This window comes from Brachycentrus maculatus, unplaced genomic scaffold (genome assembly GCF_059751285.1).
Source record: "Brachycentrus maculatus isolate JH-2025_06_01 unplaced genomic scaffold, ASM5975128v1 h1tg000024l, whole genome shotgun sequence".
Taxonomy (NCBI): Eukaryota; Metazoa; Arthropoda; class Insecta; order Trichoptera; family Brachycentridae; genus Brachycentrus; species Brachycentrus maculatus.
In genome coordinates, this window is record NW_028280778.1 from 1,236,685 (window position 1) to 1,256,582 (window position 19,898).

The 19,898-nt window shown below is 30.1% G+C and overlaps 1 protein-coding gene across 1 annotated transcript in view; it reads right to left on the reverse strand.

Annotated features, from left to right (window-relative positions):
• Positions 1–19,898, reverse strand: part of LOC148313063 (uncharacterized) — a 93,635-nt gene that overhangs the window by 43,217 nt on the left and 30,520 nt on the right. The window contains exon 2 of the mRNA XM_088269471.1: positions 9,973–10,091. Coding sequence (XP_088125597.1) covers positions 9,973–10,091 — 119 coding nt within the window. The remainder of the gene's footprint in view (positions 1–9,972; positions 10,092–19,898) is intronic.

Below are 19,898 nucleotides of genomic sequence, written 5' to 3' on the forward strand. Positions count from 1 at the left end.
ATAATTCAGGGTAATTCATTTTTATAATATAAGAATAACCGAGGTAACAACTCCTATTCTTATGAATTAAGCAACAGAGCTAGTAACACACAAGTGTCTTAATAAATTACGCAAAATATGCGTTAACAGTTTGCTTCTAAACGGTACGTTAACATAATCACACGAAATTCTATTGTTCACGGTATTGTAATTTCTGCTCCAAGCTGTCGGGTACTTCACAAAATACATTGTATGAACGTAAACATACCCCTACGCAATGAATTTACATAACAGGGCTAAGCGAGCCGTTGTTGGTTTGATATATAGCCATAAAAAGGTAATTTTAAAACGTTTCATTGACAAACGTGAGCAATCAACATGGTTTCAATAAATTTAATAAAATAAACAAAGGTCCAGGTATCTTCCATTCGTATTTTATTTTTTACGTGGTTCTGTTGGTACGTGTTTTGACCTACAATTCTGAAATTAACAATTGAACATCTGTCTGTACCGAATCTGTTATCTAAAGGTTTCTAGGTCGTGTGAATATAATCTTGTCAAATTTGTTCATAAAGGGAGATTTTTTTCATTGCTAAAACTTGCATCATAAGCTCTGCTTTCAAATTATGTATGTGTTTAATAAAGAATAGCTTTATTATTATTAAAAGGAGTAAAAGTTTATTATTTTATTAACACATTTATGCACAATGGTTTGATGTCACGTTATTTAATCAATAAATCAGCATTTCTAAGCTTTGCGAAAGAATGCGAGTGCAGAAAGCTATGTGATCGATTTTACAATAATGCATTTCTCACAAAATTGGTATAATTCTATTATCATTTTTTTTAAATAATTCAGTTATTGTTATAAAAACATAATGTAGTTCATAACTTTTGTATGTTTTTTAATTAATCATCACATGCAATTTTTTTTTAATTTTTGAGAAATTTGTAAATCGTAGTCATATAGGAGAAAGTGACCAAGCGCATTTTTTTTTAGAATAACGTGATCATTGACTATTTGATATCTTACTAGCTTAATTTTGCCCTGAAAAAATCTCAAAGGATTTTAAACTTGGAAGTATAATATATTGATTTGTTCAAAATGACTAACTGCATTGATGTTTATTTTCTTGCCAGCAAAAGTGACTTCAATGGCCCTCCTGAATATTTTACGTTTCGTTTGTTGGTCACTTTCTCCTGTACGACTACGATTTGATTAATAAAATCTGCAATTTTATTACTACCGCGAAGACAGTGAAATGCAAAGGGGTGTAAGACATACATAATCCAAAGACAAAAAAAGGGGTCTAAGACATACATAAAATAAAGGGGTGTAAGACATACATAATCAAAGGGGTGTAAGACATACATACATAATCCAGTGAAAAAGTGTTAATGGAATGAAAACCCCTTATCTAATCGCAACATACCTTAAAGTTTTTGAAGAACTGAAGAATAAGAAATGTGATTTTATGCGAGTTATCACAAAATCTAGCTCAAAATCAGGATGCTTTTAGAAATAAACTAAATATCTTCATATTTTATGTATCCGTTTCTCGGCAGTTTGGTGGTAAAGTATGGATCAAGATTACGCAAGAATGTTGTGAAAATATATATTCCTTGTAGCGAAGGAAGTATTATGATTTAAAAACATAATTGAAAGAGATTTATTGCTCTGATAACGTCAATTTCCCCTTCATAAAACAGCCCTAGGACAATAAAGGCGCCACACAAAAAGGCTGCACACCCTGGCGGTCCCTCTCCTTACTGTTGAGGGTGAAACAATGGATGACACGCGCAGAACAAATCAGTAAATCGTATAAATAAATAAAAGAAATATCACCCCTTTATTTACAAACAAAAAAAAAAACAAATAAGGATTTGTCATTTTATTTCTTGATTATATTGTTTTCTAAATATATTACAACCTTACTCTTTTTATGTGCTTTAATTTTGACTAGTAATTTCATTAGACTTTTAATTAGTAGCTTTTAACATAAATAGTCAGGTCATCAATAGTTTGGTAAAGGAAAGGCTATTGAGATGTATGGGCACAAAGGACGTAGAGAACCTGAACATATCATAAACCAGGCGATTGCCATGGATCTTTCTTAAAAGACATCTAGAGGAAGACCCAACAATTATGAATGCTACAGCAAGATAACATGATTGTAAGGCATAGCCTAGGAGACGTTGTATGAAAGAAAGACCTATAACCTGAGGACGAGGAGAGCTGACCCCAACAGTCTTCAAAGACGATTAATTGGGATGGAGCCAGGAAGAAGAAGGTTTTAACATGAATGAAGCAGGTCATAATGAAGAGCATGACAAATTATATTAAGACATTTGATTATGAAAAATATATATATATATAAACCGTAGAGAAAAAGCAGTATTTAAGTTAAATATTAATTTTTAAAAAAAAATTTTTTTTTTGAAATTTTAAGCATTGTTAACTTTGTGGTATGGTAATAAAAAGCACTCATTATCATTTGTCGATTGAGACATTATGTAATACCACTTTTTTTTAAGTAGTATTACACCACGTGAATGATGAATGATAAGGAGAGTGTTAATGTTAAAATATAAATAATAATTAAACAATAATAAAACAGAATAAATTCCACTATTTTATATTATTTACTTGAAGCATGTAAATTGCTTTTATTAGTTTCCGAAGTATACCATAGTTGTCTTCTTTTGAAATCAATGTGATGGACGAAAGAAAATATTTACCAAATTGATATTTTTCTAGATTAAATTCCTTTCGAGATGAATACATAATATTTACGATCGTTTATTAGGAAAGCACAATTTTCATTTCGCCAAAAAAGATACTTTATTATTTGTAATTCCAGTCAGTGCGCATTGGGTTCGTTCAGAAAATAAATATCAAATATTGTATAGCAATAAAGGGAAAAAATTGGCTATTCTCCGTAATAGCTTTATGTTCCAAAATTTGGTCGGGAACAGCCAGGGGCGAGCGAAGTAATTTGCTGAGACGATCAAATAAAAATAAGATTACTGGGGCCAGGGAACACGAACCCATAGTACACGGAATCTTTTAAAACACTTTATTATATTCAAATGACGCCGTAAAAGGTTTAAAAACATTTCCAGTGTGATAATGACTGAAGTGAAGCTTTTTTCTTACCGCCAATTAAAACATCCGACGCTCGTTAGATCTTTTTTTCATATCAAAATGGCCCTTCAAGAGAATTTTCTTATTATATAATATCAAAGGTTTTTGTAAACCCTCCATGATTTTCTTTGTCTAATATGAAATTTCGTTCCCTTTCTAGCAGTAACAATGTCAAATAATGGAGGTATTATGGAAAAAATAGATTAAATGGCACATCTCGTTTGCTTCAAACTCATAAATAATGCTATATAATCGTAAAATTGGAAAGAAAATAATATTTTAATGTTTGAAAAATGATTTAGATAAATTGGCGAGTATGTATGAGATGATTGAATATGAAAGAGGCAAAGAATATTTGAAAAGACTGAGTAGTGTGGCGTTCCTTTCTCTCTGCCTACCCTAGAGAGAAATTTGATTGATGGCTATATAGTAACTTGTATAACCGTTAATTATTTTATCAAAATCTTTGATTTAAAAATAAATAATGATGTTGCCATATCGTTGTTTTATCGATAAAGTTTAAACAAAAAAATGCTTACTACATATGTGGATTGTTTAAAAGGAAATACAAAAAAATCTCAATAATACTTAAAATTATTGCTTATATAAAATCTACAAAAAAACGTTTTACATATCAATCAAATGGTACACGCAGATATAAGAAGTATTTAATTTTTTAATAAATTTTACAAATCTGACTGAAGAAACGAGAGAAAATTCAACGAAACGAATAAATAACGTCGTTAAACTTAGTTATTACCCGACCATTGAAGTAACGCTCTTTGCGGCAATTCAACCACTCGAATTTCTTTCGCTCTACACGAGTCTAGAAAATACTATAAATATGATTTACATTCTCGCTTCAGAAATTCGGAAAGGCTTGAGTTTTCACCATACTCCAGCCTTGTCGTTATTTACCCTTCAAATTGAAGCCCCTGGCCTTCAAACCGGATACGGGAATACGCCATGTTTTTTTATCAACCGGAAGAGCCAAAAAGCATGAAAGCTCCGAAATTTATTGTTCGCGTTAACGGTAAGGGATGCTATTGACGACCTGAATTCGAATTTTTGTTTATTGCGATTGAAATGTAGCCCCATTTCAGCGATCACGGATTGAGTAATTTATGTTTTCAGTGTTATTGATGTCATTGCATTCTGTTTACGTTTTTTCTTTTGTCGTTTAATATATCGAATTTATACACAATTTAAACCAGTTTCCCGGAGAAACGAAATATCTTTTTTCTTAGTCTTCAATGCAGTACAAAAAGCACCGTGGTGTAGTTGAGTTGACAATTGACTACGAAAATGTTTTTCCTGGTTCGATCTGATCGCGCACAAATGCACTAATTTCAATAACGATGAGAGATGGTTTAAACAAACTTTTTTATGTTTTATTTTGACTTTTTTCTACAATCACTACTAAAATATATTTAGATATTTATAAGTACCATGCAAAGAAGTAAAAAAGATGATATCGGTATATCATTTTTTTCATGCATTTTCGTATCATTTTTCATATATTGTATGATATAAATTTTGCATGCCATTTAAATCTTAGAGGCATGCACGTTTCACCTCAATGGTTTGAATTTTTTTTAAGAACTCTGAAAAACCATTTGCAAAGAAAAAAAAACAGTTTTGTCTATCGTATTTATCTTTAATAAATTCTCCTGGAATGTTTTTAGTTATTATCCTTGTACTCTAAGGTATTGATGTGTATACTCTAACATATATTTTATATTATATAAATTTATTCAAAACAAAAACATTTAATAGAGATAAAATAAAAAGGTAAATGAATAATAAAATGAAGCAGCAATTTTCATGATGGTAACATAAACTTTCCATAACACCACCAAAATGCAGTTTGCAGACTACTTGCAACATGAAGCTTTTCATGCTTTCCGAAATTTTATTAGAACGTTACACGGAATCAGAATGGAATCACAACTATTGGATTGAATCGTTCAAAGTATTCAATGGAAATTCTTACGATTGCTTCACAATATTCTAACATCCATTTCCTATTGCATTATCAGTTACATTTAGTTTAATATAAACTTTTTATATCGTTTTTTTTTCAAATTATTTCATGAATTCACTACGGTACGTATGGGGTAAACAATCGTGAATCCAATATGTCAAATACTCAGAAAAGACAAATTTAACCCCATAAAAGGGTTGTGACTAAGATTTTTTGTCTTTATATTAACAACGGCAGAAAAAATGTGATTTGTAAATTTTGAAGTTAATATATGGAAATGTTCTTATGGGTATTATAATGAATTTTTTTAAAACAGATAACATTAATTCTGTGTTTATTCTCGGTGTTTATTGTGAACAAATTAAAGGTGGTTTTATAATACCGTTGCATAAATTTGATATTCAAAACATGAGATTTTTTTTTCATTTAAACTATGGAAGAATCCTTTCGGACAGAGTTTGGGTGTCACGCTCCGTTATTTTCTTCATGCGCTGCGGTCGGATCGGATATGATAATAACTTCAGATGTAGTCGCTTTGCATCATAAATAAGTGCGCCGCATCAGCGCCATCGCTGGTGGGGGCGCCGGGCGCCAACAAGGCGCTGAATACAAGTGGGTAAGAAGTATAGTGGTCGGGCTAGGAACTTTCCTTTTAAGGGTAGGCGTACCAATATTATTGAACATTGACCATATTATGAAGAGATGAAATATTGGTGTTTGAAAATAAACCACATGAGAAGGTTCTTAATCGTGAAATTAAACTAGACTTTAAAACCCACTGACCAAAATTGCTATCTCTGTAATATAATATTTCAAAGTACAATTCATTATTGAGTTGACTTTATTATTACAATAAATATTAATATTTCCAAATATAAATATTTCAAAATACAATTCATTATTGAGTATACTTTATTATTATACGTATTTATCAATACTTTTTAAACTAGAAATTGTGAAAAATCTAATAACTTTTCATGTTAGTTTACTTCGTAAAATAACGTTATTTTAAGAATCCTAATTAATTAAAAAAAAACATACACTGAATAGTTTGTCGACGTTGAAGCAGTTACTAAATCATTTCTCAAAATTAATAAATGCTTGAAATACTTTGAAATATACACAGATATATTTTTTTAAATCTTAGTATTTAATATCAATCTTTTTTTATTTTCTGATTTAACGCTATTTGCTTTTTTTAAATCTTGGAATGGATTTGTATTTACATAAAAATGTACTGTTTCCTATAATGCTTCCGTAATAAAACATTTATTAAACATCGTTTTGTAGTCTAATCTAAAATCAAACTTATATATTTTCACTACGAGCAAGGTTTGTTAAACTGTCCAAAAATTATTAATTTACCCTACGTAAAGCAACCTTTATCACAAGAACACTACATAATTAAATGTTTGTATAAAAATAATGGAAATATAAAAATAATACAGTAAAATTACATTATTATTTACAAAAGAGAATTTCCAGTCAGAACTGAAGCAAAAAGACAAAAAGCTACATCTTCAATTATTTATTTATTATGTTTTTATTTTTATTTTTACCAATTAAATACTGTTTTATATGAGGGTTGAATATATGTTACCTTGTGGCTCTAAGTTCAAACGAATACAAATTTAATTGTACTAAATAACACTGTTTTCGTGAAATTTTCCGACCCTTTATAAGGAAGGTACTTATTAAATTTATATAAACGGATATTGTTTAGTCGTTAAACAAATATTTGTTTTTCAGTATAATGTTTTAACAAAGTTTCTTCCTTTGAATTTTAGTAAATATTTCGCAATAATTAAATTTTCACTTCTGAGGATCATACTCCATACTTGTAAGATATATTATTTTAGGATACAAAATGCGTTGAAAATTTCTGAAATTCGAGAAAATCAGTTTTGAATCTATACACCATTTGTTCACATAAAAAATATTAAAAATAAATTATTTAAAAAATAATTATAAAAATTCGTTTGAAATTTTAATTCAGACGGTAAGAAATATTTACAGATTGCTATAAAATTTAGTCACAAAATTGCCATAAGTATTATAGTTTATTATCCTAAAAAGGGTGAATTTCGATAACTTACTATCTTATCATCATGCCGCATTCACGCGGGAGTAGGTAGAAAGAAAAGAATGCCACACCAATCTACCTTTGCTAACAATCTTCACCGATTCCACATTCATGTATCTCCTCATACATACCCGCCGATTATTTCTCGAAATACTTGATGATATTCAAAAGTACATTTCTGTTATTTTTTGTCATAACTTAAAAAAGAGGTCTCCACTCTAAACCAGACAAAATTTTAATAAATTTACCACATATCGCTCACTCCTTTCAACAACGTCAAATATCAAAAAACTTCAGTTTTCAGGATATCGTTTTTAAAGTTTAAAAATATAATAAAATGTATCAAAAATAAATATCAAGCCACTTACTGAACTTTTTACTGTGCAACAGATCTTTTAAGGTAAAACCTGAATGTTTTTTTCCAATTGAAAAATATTAAGTATATTTACAAAAATAATTAAACAATACCTTTTCTTCAAAATTCAAAAACAACACATTCTGTCCTGTAGCGGGTAAATATTGAGTTAAAAATATGCCGCGTTTGCTGGATTATAGTACATTTTTTGGGCATTCCGAAAACATGCACAACCAAAAAATTTACTATTTTTGATAAATGACGTTGTTGAAGGGAGTGAGCGATGTATATATTTTTTTAAGCTTTATTTTTAATCGTTTTCAATCAAATAAACGTTTGCACGAAAGGAACTGTAATCAGGTACATTTAATTTATAATAACATAATTAATAAACTTAATGCCTACGTAACAATTAATTATTAAAACAAGGCCTTCGTTATAAAATTGGGTGAAATATGGGCTTTGCCTGATTTTAATGAACGCAAACAATCTGATGTAGTCCCAAGTTAAAACGAACAAGATTAGTTGGGAGAGCGTTAAAATGGATTCTTACGTTTTCCCGCCTCGCATGTCGCGAGATGTTATCAAATAATAAGTTACATGTAGACGGTAGTTGCCCAATCCATTATCACAAAACTTAACGCCAGAAATATTCTCAGACAAAATTGTAGAGGCAAAATTAATTAACGTTAAGCACGAATACTTTGCTTCATTAAATAAATTTTCATTTATTTATTTCATTTTTATTTTCATTTGTTCGGGAATTGTACAGCTTTACATATAAAAAATGATATAATAAACAATAGTTACAATAACAATAATAAATATTACATTATATTAACAAAAACAGTCACGTTGGAAAAAAGCCAATTAAACAATTCCACATTTATGTTATGAAACTATTACAAAACATTCAGATATTAAAAAAAGGGTATGGTATAAAATAATAGATTAAGCAGGAAGGAGAAGGAAGGAAGGAGGATTTATTAACTAGATCTGCTCTGAATATATAAAAATAATTATTAAATGAGGAGAATACTATGCGTATCAATTTTGAAGAATAAATATTTTGCCATATTCCTATCAAAAACTTGGATTCATTTTTAATTTATTTTTTATATCAAAAGCATTGTTAACTTTGTGGTGTGGTAATAAAACAGTCTCCTTATCATTCATCGTTCACTTTGTGTAATACCACTTTAAACTAATTCATGACTGCCGGTTTCAGAATAATCATTCCATCATCTGGTCATCAAAATAAAATTATTACGGTCTGATATTTATACAAAAATTAAAAAAATTGAAAAAGAGAAAGACGAAGGAATCACAATGGAAATATTTTTAAATATGGGTTCGAAGTAAAATTTCTTGGTAAGTCCTTGTCGTTGCTTACCCATAGTAAATAACCAACTAAATTTAACCTCAAGTCTACTTTTCAAAATTTTCCCGTGTGTGTATGCAATCCCGTAATGAGTGGTTTGGCCTTTTTCTATCCCTCCTATTTCTCCCCCATGTTTTTCACTAAAAGCAGTCATTATCTCTCTGATTTCCTTCATGTATGTAATCAAACGTATCCCTCTTCTATACACCAGAATTTAGAGCACAGGTATGATGACCTAGTTTTTAAACAATAATCTAAAAATTATGCAATATGAGGTGTAAATATTGATTATTATACAAATAAATAAACACTTGGAAAATGCCACTTATTAAGCTTTATTTCGTTACACATGACTAGTTTCAAAAACTACAGTTGCTTAAATCGACAGATGATAAGTAAAACTAATACAGAATCAACATGTTATTCCACAAAGCTTATGCCATAAATCATAAATCATATAAATCAATAAAAAATATTGATTTTGTTCGTTGCCCTATTTACCATAATGTGATAAAAGGGGTAATTTTTTGTGATTTTTAAAAACAGGGCAAAGTGAAAAAGGGTATTCAACGAGTACTTTGAATAAATAAAAAAATAAAGAAAATACTATTTTTTTCAAAACATAGAAGAGCCCCGAATAATACTTAATTTATTTTTATTTATAGATTTGTCATTGAATTTGTAGAATTCCATTTTAATTTATATATTAAATGTTAAAATCAAACACTGTTTTTTAGAGTCTACTAAATTGTATTTTTTGTAAAAAAACACATTAAAATAGAATATGTGATAATTGTTTCGCCTTAATATAGAATTTTCAATTTAATGCATTAGTTTGAAAATGCCATACGGCTAAACAATTGTCGCAAATTAAAATTTATGTGTTTTTAACAAAAAAATATACAATTTAGTAGACTCTCAAAAGCAGTATTTGATTTTAACAATTAAAATATAAAATAAATAAAAAATTAAAAAAAATGGTGTTAATATTTTACTGAAAGCTTTGCAAAAAAGCTTGAATAAATACTTAAAACTTATTATCTACCTTCTCGTTCCTGCAATCTCCACCACTTTGCACCTGGTCCGACTCCACCAAGAGGGCTGAAGGGTCCAGTATGAAGAGGACGCACTCCGCGCCCAGCCCTCCTCTGGGAACAGGAGGACCTAAAAGGGTAAAGGGTAAAATAAGTAATCCCTTCCTTTGTAAACTACTCCCCGACGACACGACTGACATACAAAATTCACGGAAATTTTCACAGAAGAAGATTCGTATATCGAATTTTTTCGTCTTTTTAATGCACTGATTTTCAGATGAGCCTATATTTCAATATGCCATATATGAACTTATAAGGATCAATTTTATCGTACCATTACTGAAGATTGAACGTGCTTAACTTAATGCTTCATTCGCATATTTTTACAAATCAATTTAACATGAAATATTTTTAGACACTATACGAGTAGGTACCTACATATGTACATGAATGGCGACATAAATTAAAACTATACTTGATATTACGAGTGTATTCAGAACTAAAAGTTCTCAGCTACGCATTGCTAGGGTGCAGTCAGATTAAATCAGTAAAGAAAAAGAAAAGAGAACACACTCTTTTCTTATATCAATAACTTCACAGTGCTAATGGGCATGCAATAAATAGCAGCTACAAAATAGCAGGCTGGTCGTCATGACCTATGTTTAGATTGCGGGTAACACTTTTATGGTCTACAAATACTCTGCGATATATATATTTTTCAATGGATAAGTCCGAATGGAAACCGAGAGTGTCTATGTTGGACCTGGGAATGTGGCGTAAGCTTTCAGAGATGATATTTTTAATATTACAAATTTTGTTATTGAAAAAACCTAATATGTTGCCATTTTTGTCCGATTTATTATTATAAACACATATATACACACATATATACACATTATTTTATTTTATCCTGTACAAAATACGCATTGAAATATGGTTCAAATAAATGAACTTCATGGGGCGTCTTTTGAATTGTTTAAATTATATGAACAACATACAACGGTTGGGAGTTTTGAACTTTGGTTGGAATAATTTTTCTCCCTGAGGAAGAGGCTTATCCGCAAATACGAACGTCAAATTATATTTCTATTTACGTTTTGCCACAAAGTTTACATAATTCTCAACGAGCAACAAAACACAATTCGAAAATGTGTTTTTGTTGTTTGATCAAACCAATTAATTAGTTTTTTTTTGTGATTAACAAGCTTATCCTTTAATTTTTGGACTGCTAATGTATTGATCAATATTATTAATGAAAACACTTTTTTGTTACCACTTGAGTTTATTTCAGTGACGAATAGTTTTGGAAGCTAAGCTTCTATATGCAGGTCTAAATGTCAACTAAAACATAATAAATAAATAAGTGGTAAAAAAAACAAGTTTTCTTTAATAATATCATCATGTCTTACCACAAAGTAAATGCCGAAACAATAAATAAAAATGTATTGATCAACATCGTAACACAATTCATATAAGTTGGATTGAGGAAAGATTTTATTTAGAACATACCCTTTAATTTGTATACAAGATCCGAACCCCTTATTATATTTACATACTGAAAAAACGCCTAAAAACTGTATGAAAAATTGAGTGTGGTTGTCAATCTTGGTTAGAATTGTTGAATGTTTCTCGTGTGTAAAATGATCACTCAACCAGCCTATGACAGGTAATTAACCCTTTGAGTACCCTCCACATTCGTCTTCATCTATGTTGAGATGTTAAAATGTAAAAATTAACTCATGAGTGGAGATAATCCAGTGAACAAGTATTTGTGACATACAAAAAATTCTGTTTTAAATTTTTCAATGAAATTTAAGAACAAAATTCTTATTGTATTATTTAATAATACGACATTTTCTTTTGATTTACACTTAATGCTGACTTTTCACGTTTAATCATATACTACAAAATGGTGAAATTCAATTTTCATACAGGCTGTATCTGGAATGGAAAACATGTGCATATGTGTTTATGATAAGTTGAAGGAGATGAGCAGAGGGAAGATGTAAGATGGAAGATGGGATGAGAGTAGCCTAAGGGTGATTACTCGGAAAACTTATTACTTGAAAGAGTTTGCTCAAGACTACGTTAAGATATTTTCTCTTACAAAATATATGGGAAATTCTCTCTCAAAATAAAACTTATATGTATGATTTTCAAATGCTTTTATGAAGAAGCGTATCTTTTGAAATACTTTATGAATTCAGCCTTTAATACAATATTTTTTTGTTATTCTTTAAACCTTCCTAGTATTTCGCAACAAAAAAAAACATTGAATTTCATATTCATGTTTATTATAACATTTTGGTTGCCTAAATCCTTGATGATATCTGCCTCTGTAGTGTAATAGTCAGCACGCTCGGCTACCATTTGGAGGTCCCGGGTTTGATTCCCAGGGGGGATCAAATAAATATAAGTGATTTTTTCATTCTAATATTTTTTATACAATAATACCCTGGACTGGTACTTGAAGTGGAGGGTTGTAGGATCTCCTTTCCTGCATGTGCTAACGATTAAGACAATATGGCGTTCATATGATGTAGTACCCTATGCACCATTGGGGTGAGGTTTTTTAAAGCTATTTTTACATTTTGACATCTCAACAGTGATGGAGAATTATATAGAATTCTGGGTAATTAAAGGGTTTATGACCTGTCAGGCTGATAAAGTGATAATTTTATACACGTGTATATATTGTATATATGTTTTAGCAAATTAATTAAATGACATTTTAAAATTCTTATTTGATAAAAATGAGAAGGAGTTTTTATAAATTAATTAATTATAATTATAATAATAGTTCTCATTATTATTTTATTTCTATTGTTTTTATCTTTACTTAAATCTAGTAGTGCATAAAACACAGCGTCGTATAGATGCAGTGTTATCTTAATAGTTAATTTCACGAAGGCAAGATCCTGAGCTCCTCAGTGTGAAATTAAATAATCCTGAGATTAAAAATCACTTTAATTTATTTTGACCCCACCTCTGGGAATCGAACCTATGACCTGTAGCACAGAAGCCAAACGCACTCACCATTGCTACGAAGGCGTAGTCAGTAGCACTGAACAGTTTTTTTTCGGCCAGAAGCAAATTCAACTTAACGCAACGGCAGACTGAACATACGCTTTTTAACATTTTTGACATCTCAACATAGAAGAAGAAGAATATGGAAGTCCGAGCACTTACAGGGCTTGCGACCAGTACAAGTATTTGGATGCACTCAAAATGTTGTATGTACCAACGTTAGTTCAGTGGTATTTAACAGTCTGATTTTTAAGTCAATTTTGAAAGCTAATTTCAGATTTATATACCAAATACATTATTTTGGCCAATATATGTACATCCGCCAGATTCGTGACCACCCTTGTTGTGTTAATCTAGAAATAACTTGTAACACTTTGTATGTTATATGTACACAAATGTTATATTCCACTCTCCGTTGTGTCCTCTCATCTCAAGTTATCAACAAAACATGTATTCTGTATTTTTTGAAGGCTTGAACGTACGGTAAAAACAATTCACTCTTTTCTAAAAACGATAACGACAACATGTTTCCTCATTTAGCGCAAAAAGCCCAAACGGGCTTATAGCACCGTTCCCACTAACAAACCAATTTTTGTGCAGCAGACATAAAATTGGCAACACCAGGCAGCGCTTATATAAAATCAATATCAGCTCTGAAATAACATTTGGAAAAATAAAAAAGGGTGGCTTTTAAACCCCGGAATCATTTTTATATTTGGTCTATCTTATGTTTTCACTGGAAAATAAACAAAAAGGTATGTTAATCGAATTTTTATTTAGATTTTATAAAACCAATTGTACTGTTTGACAAGTAGTTAAATTGATAATTAACTATGTGGACGATACTACCTCTTTGAGGGTGTTAGAGGTCCTAGTGGCGGATGGTAGTACTGTAGCAGAAGAAGGGTAGGAAAATTTGGCGGCATAATATTCGATTTTTTTCCCTTTGTCGAAAATGTTATCTTTACATCCCATAGATTTAAGATGGTGTTGCAAATCATAACAAGCTTTAAGGGAGTACTGGATCAAACAATTTACTAAATTAAGAAAATATTGAAATCATCTGAAATTTACACATACAAGTACAACATTTTTACCAACATCAACAATAATTCTATTTTTTTATCCTTATGCTCTACTAGATGGTGCATAGGACAATGCATCGTAAAGATGTAGTGTCATTTTGTTCGTTAATTATATGATGGCAAGGTGATCTATCCTATCATTCTGGTATCAGTTTAGTATGTTATTAAATAAATATTAGGGTGAAAAAACACAATTTATTTTGAGAAAAAAAAAAATAAAACAATGCATTAGGGGTGCTATTTGTTGAACTTAATTGCAACACACGCAATATAAAACGTTACTCATGACGAAAAACATGATTTTCGACATTTCTCTCAATTAGCACTTTCAATATTTCTTATCTCATTGTTGTTTTACAGATACTGAATAATTTCATTGCTTCACAAGCACTGTGAAACAAAACATTTATTTAACTAAAATGAGCTTTCAATTATCTTTCTTTTACATTTAACCAAGCTGGACCACAGAGTGATTTAGAAACGTCTCGTGTTGACCATATACTCCACCTAGGGAGTGAACATGGAAAAATAGAAAAGAAGAAAGGAACCGAACCACAGCAACGCGCGGCTGGGTAGGAGTTATATATATTTTTTAAAGTTTAAAAAATCCTCTGATTATTGTTTTTTTTTGAAAACTTGCAAAAAAGTATTTTCTCGAATGTCACAAATATCCAGACTGGTTTGATAAATAAGAAATAAGCGTTACCGAATGGAGTGGCATACATATCGGAGCCAGCATCCCGCATATAAGTAACTTTGTCGCCAACTTCCAAGACTAACTCAAATGTATCGAGTTTACAGGACGACAATACCGAAATTCACAAGTATATCCCATGTGAGAATTCGACGTACGTAGTTCGGAAACTCGCTAGGATATTGGCAGGAGTTACGAGTTGAAGAATTTCGACTAGAGACTTTCTATTTGTATGAGTGATATTCAATTACAAGTAATAAACGAAACAGCGCAGAAATCAAGTAACATCAAAGAAACCAAATAACCAATACAATAGTTTGATAACATAGTAAAACGATGTTATCAAACTATTTTATTGGTTATTTGGGGTATATTTATAAAAAGCTTTGTTTTTTATTATTATTCGTCTAAATAATTTATTAAGTAACTGAGCACTGGATAACTCACCCTACGGATTATATATAAAGCTATCTAAACCCAAGAGCCCTTACTACTATTATACTTTAATACGGCGATTGTATGGTATAAAAGTGTTCACTTTTTGTCACAAATAATAATTTGCTAATAATTAAATTAAAAAAACTTAGTTAAAATACGGGCTGAGTAACGCTGCAAAACTTTCAAATTCTTTCATCGCATGAAAATTTAAAAAGTGGATTCCCATAAAAAATGACATCTATTTTAACGCAAAAATTGTACTTTAAAATTTTCTTTTAGTTCATCACATTATGAAGCTTTTCCGTTTGATTCGAGCCACTTTCTCCGAATCTGTCATTTAAAGGCCTCGATTCTTATCTGCGGTCCTGCTGACAAACTTTGCTATCTTTAATTAATCTGACGAACTTTAAGACCCGGCTGAAACAAATATTGCGTTTTAATAGTCGTTATCATTCAGGAGTATTTAAAATTATGAAACTTGTTTTTCTTCAGTACTTTAATATGACACGTTTTTGACAGCTCTTCCGAAATCATTTGCTTTACTGCTTTATTCCGTGGTATGTATATATTTAAAAAATAAAGAATTTTTAAAAAACGTCTTTTTTCAGTGATTCTTTAGTTTTTTAAATTAATTTTTCATTTATTATCTATATTCCACTGTCTTAACAAATTATAAAAGTTTAATTTATTTAAATATTTATTATTAAGGTCCTATTGTCTTAAAAAAAAAGATTAATTAATAAATTTACAGCAAAAAAAATCTTACTAAAATTACATAAGTGTTTTATTTTATGATTTTTATCAAGCGAATTATTAAGCATCCAAATTTTGTTATCTCTTCTTAGAATTACTCATTTTTTCATATACATTTATTATTTAAGTTATTTTGTCTAGAAAAATTCATCGATTACTTAATAAACTAACAGCAAAAATATTATCTTTTATTTTGTGGATTGTAAGCCCTTTCAAAATAGTTGATATCAAACAAATAGTCGACCTTTTGAAAAATCGTTTCTTATCCCAGAAATCAGTGTTTATTTATTATCAAGTAGTCTTATAAACATCATCGATTACATAATAAATTTACTTCAAAAATATTCTCGCTTAAAGTACAAAAGTTTTTTATTTTGTGGATAAAGCCTTTGAAATATGGTTTCAACCAAACGAGGGAACGAAGTTAGGACTTAGTATTTGTTTCCAAAGAGATTTCTTAAAAGTTTTGCATTGAGTCGGTTTATTCTTGTCCGGCCATTATATTACTATCAGAGAAAGGGAGAACGCACTGTTTAAAATAAGGTCTCACTCACAAAATGCTGAAAATATAGACAGCTTTCTTTCAGTCGGAAACTCAACACTTAAACTTAAAAGCTTCTGTTAAGCCCTAGAAGCTTTTTGTAACAACTTGAATACATTTTCATTTGATTTATTGAATCCTATTTATCACAAGAAAATTCTCGAGAAAGAACAATCGTGCTTCAAATATAAAATTTAGATATCGAAGGACTATAAATAAAGATGGATCATGTGGCGTCAAATCACAAGATTAGATATACATATACTTTGCAAAAGTTTAAAGCCAAAAATTTAGCAAATGAGAATTAAATATAACCCATAGATCTTTAGACAAGTAATATGTCGAGTGTCATAAACATAATAATCCAATCACCATTTTCGGTATAAACTTTGGATAACAAAGAGTAAAACATATTTTTTCGATAATGCTGATTTCACTCTTGCATTATTTCCATATATCACCATTCGAATATCTATCATACATCATTTTGCCACAAATTCTTCTGAAAGTTCACATTTTGACTGCATTTATTATTATTTTATCTTTCTTTTGCCAACTCTATGTTTCACATCCCCAAAAGTGGGTTGTAATGAGGACTCATTGTGCAGTGATAATTCAACTACTTTTAAAGTTGAACTGATGATGGAACATAGTTCTAAAACAATTGTAAACTAAGATTTGTCCGTCTCCGCAGTATAATTAATGACTTTCATGGCATTGCAGTGCCACCCATAGCTTAATGCCCGCTTTACACGATGTATGCTGGCGTGCAAATTAACTGTAAACTAGTAACTAGGCCGGTGTAAACAGTTTCTTGGCATTATCTGTTCATTCTATGTGAAAGACTACTGTTTACAATAGCAAGAATATATTGGACATCGCTGTCAACTCGCAAGCTTGCTAGGACCATGTGTATGGACCGTGTAAAGTCCATACATCCATGAATATGTTCGGCATGTTGGTAATGTTATCTGGTGACAACGTGCTTGCGTATGTAACTACGACGAACAAAGTTGGTGATAAGTATTCTCGGATTAGATATCTTGTATAATGACTCGAAAAAAATCGATATAAGTAACTAGATTAATATTTTTTTAACCACTTTTTTATTGCTACACTTCATCCAACCGGTTTCGACAAGAACCTTGTCATCATAAAAAAAGTGGTTGAAATAAAATTGTTTTATTTTATAAAGTTTATAAAATATGCCACAAAGTATCTGCGAAAAACATTCAAGAAAATATATTAATATTATTTATTATATCGGATTATTAACCCTACGGATGAGGTGTCAATTATAAAGTGTCTCAACTTCATATGAAACATGTGCCATTCTTCCCTTTTTTATGAAAGTCTGACCATCTCAGGGCTAACGACTTGGCATTTGATTATCTTAAGCGATCACTTTATACACTTGTGTAGCGTTCACCATTTTGCCCATTATTGAACATCCATATTGCATTGATTGTTGAAACCTGTATGTTTGCAATGGTTATAGATCATTCTACTGATGACACTGCTTTCATTTAAATACTATGATGATTTTATTAATTGATTTGTGGTAAAATCGATGCGATTCGGATCATTTTCAAACACTGTACATGAATGTTTTGAATATTGAAAGCATTAACTTTGCGGATCATATTGATCATATGAGTCATGAATCAAACCCTGAAGAGGGGAACAGGTTGTTGCCGAAACTAGTTGGTTAATAAAAATGTGAGTGGATCAAAACACAATGTATTTTTATTTCTCGAAATAATATACTGTAAATGAAAATTATGCATAATGCATCAAAACACGAGTCACAATATATATTTAGAAATACTAATATTTATTAAGTTAAACTTATATAAAAAAAATGAAGATATTAAAATTCAAAAAAAAAATTTAATGTCTTATCTAAAAGAAACCCACACAAACACATAAAAAAATACAGTAAAAAACTTTTAAATCACTCATATGCAAAAACAATTCACAATGAGTGTAAGTCTCTCTCCAAGCACAAAAGCTTCGTTTTTTTATGGGAGAGATTGCTAAATTAATAAAAAAATATATTTTAAGAATTTTAATCAAATAAATAAATATATATATATATATATATATATATATATATATATATATTTTTTTTTTATTACATTTTTGTGTCCTATCTATTATTCGATGTAAATAAAGAGAATTAATATAAATATACATTGAAATATTATGGCGTTGTGTAAAATATTTTAACTGTACATACGTATTCAATTTATGCAATGGGAAAAGTCGTAAAGCAAATCAATAATCAGGATTGCTTCTATACATTTATTCATAACATTGAATATTTATAGCGTTTTCACTCTGAAGCTCCATCTGCCACGATCGTAAAGAAACAACAGTTTCCACATAATGCAATATTGTTTTCCATTTCTCATTTCACTTCCCGTACACTCATAAATTCCCCGAAAGTGGGAAAAAGGTGATATCTTTTGATGAAACCTCACCAAATTTAATGGTTGAGACAAGACCTTTATATATTGTACAAACTCATTTACATATTATTATTCTCGAGAAAACAATTTGCAGACATGAAAAAATGGATTCTTTCTCCACCATAAAAAAATTGATTTTGATCATACTCGTATAACATTGAAAAGGAAAAAATAATGTATTGTCAGTTAAGAATAATATAAAGGTTTTTTTTTTAAATTAAATAACACCTCATCTTTCTTAATAAAATAAAAAAGGTTCGTTCGTTCAAGGTATTACAGTTTAATTTCTTTGAAATTTCGACACAACGTAGTATATGGATTATATTCTGTATTTTGATATATCTGTCATATATATGTAAAAACATGATTTTTTACATATTTCTAACGCTATTCAGCGCCATCTTTCGAACGTAAAAGCAACATACACAAAACAAAACATTGCTCTTGGCGGACAGCGTTTTTATTGATAATGCTTATCTTTGTCTTGCGTTTTTTCATTATTTCACCATTCGAACATCTATCATTCGTAATTTTGCCGCAAATTCGTCTAAGGGATCGCGTTTCGATTGCATTCAGTCTACTTTCATCCCTTTTTGCCAACTTCATACTTTGCTTCCATAGATTAGAACCAAATAGTTTTTTTTGCAACAAATCATTCATCCCTTTAGTTAGCAAGTACCACGTACAGAAACGATTTGGAAAAAAAATCCGTGTAGTTATTTAAATCGTTTTATATTGAATTCGATTGCAGATGCCAAGATTTTTTACATCCATGAGATAATTTTTGTGAGATCACTAGATTCTCTGATCCGTGGGCCTAAATTGAAAATGTCGAATTCGAGCGTAGGCGTAGATACTCAGACGAACGTTACACTACGGTGATTATATAGTGTAAGGGGTCGAGTTGGCAGACTGCAGATCGACACTG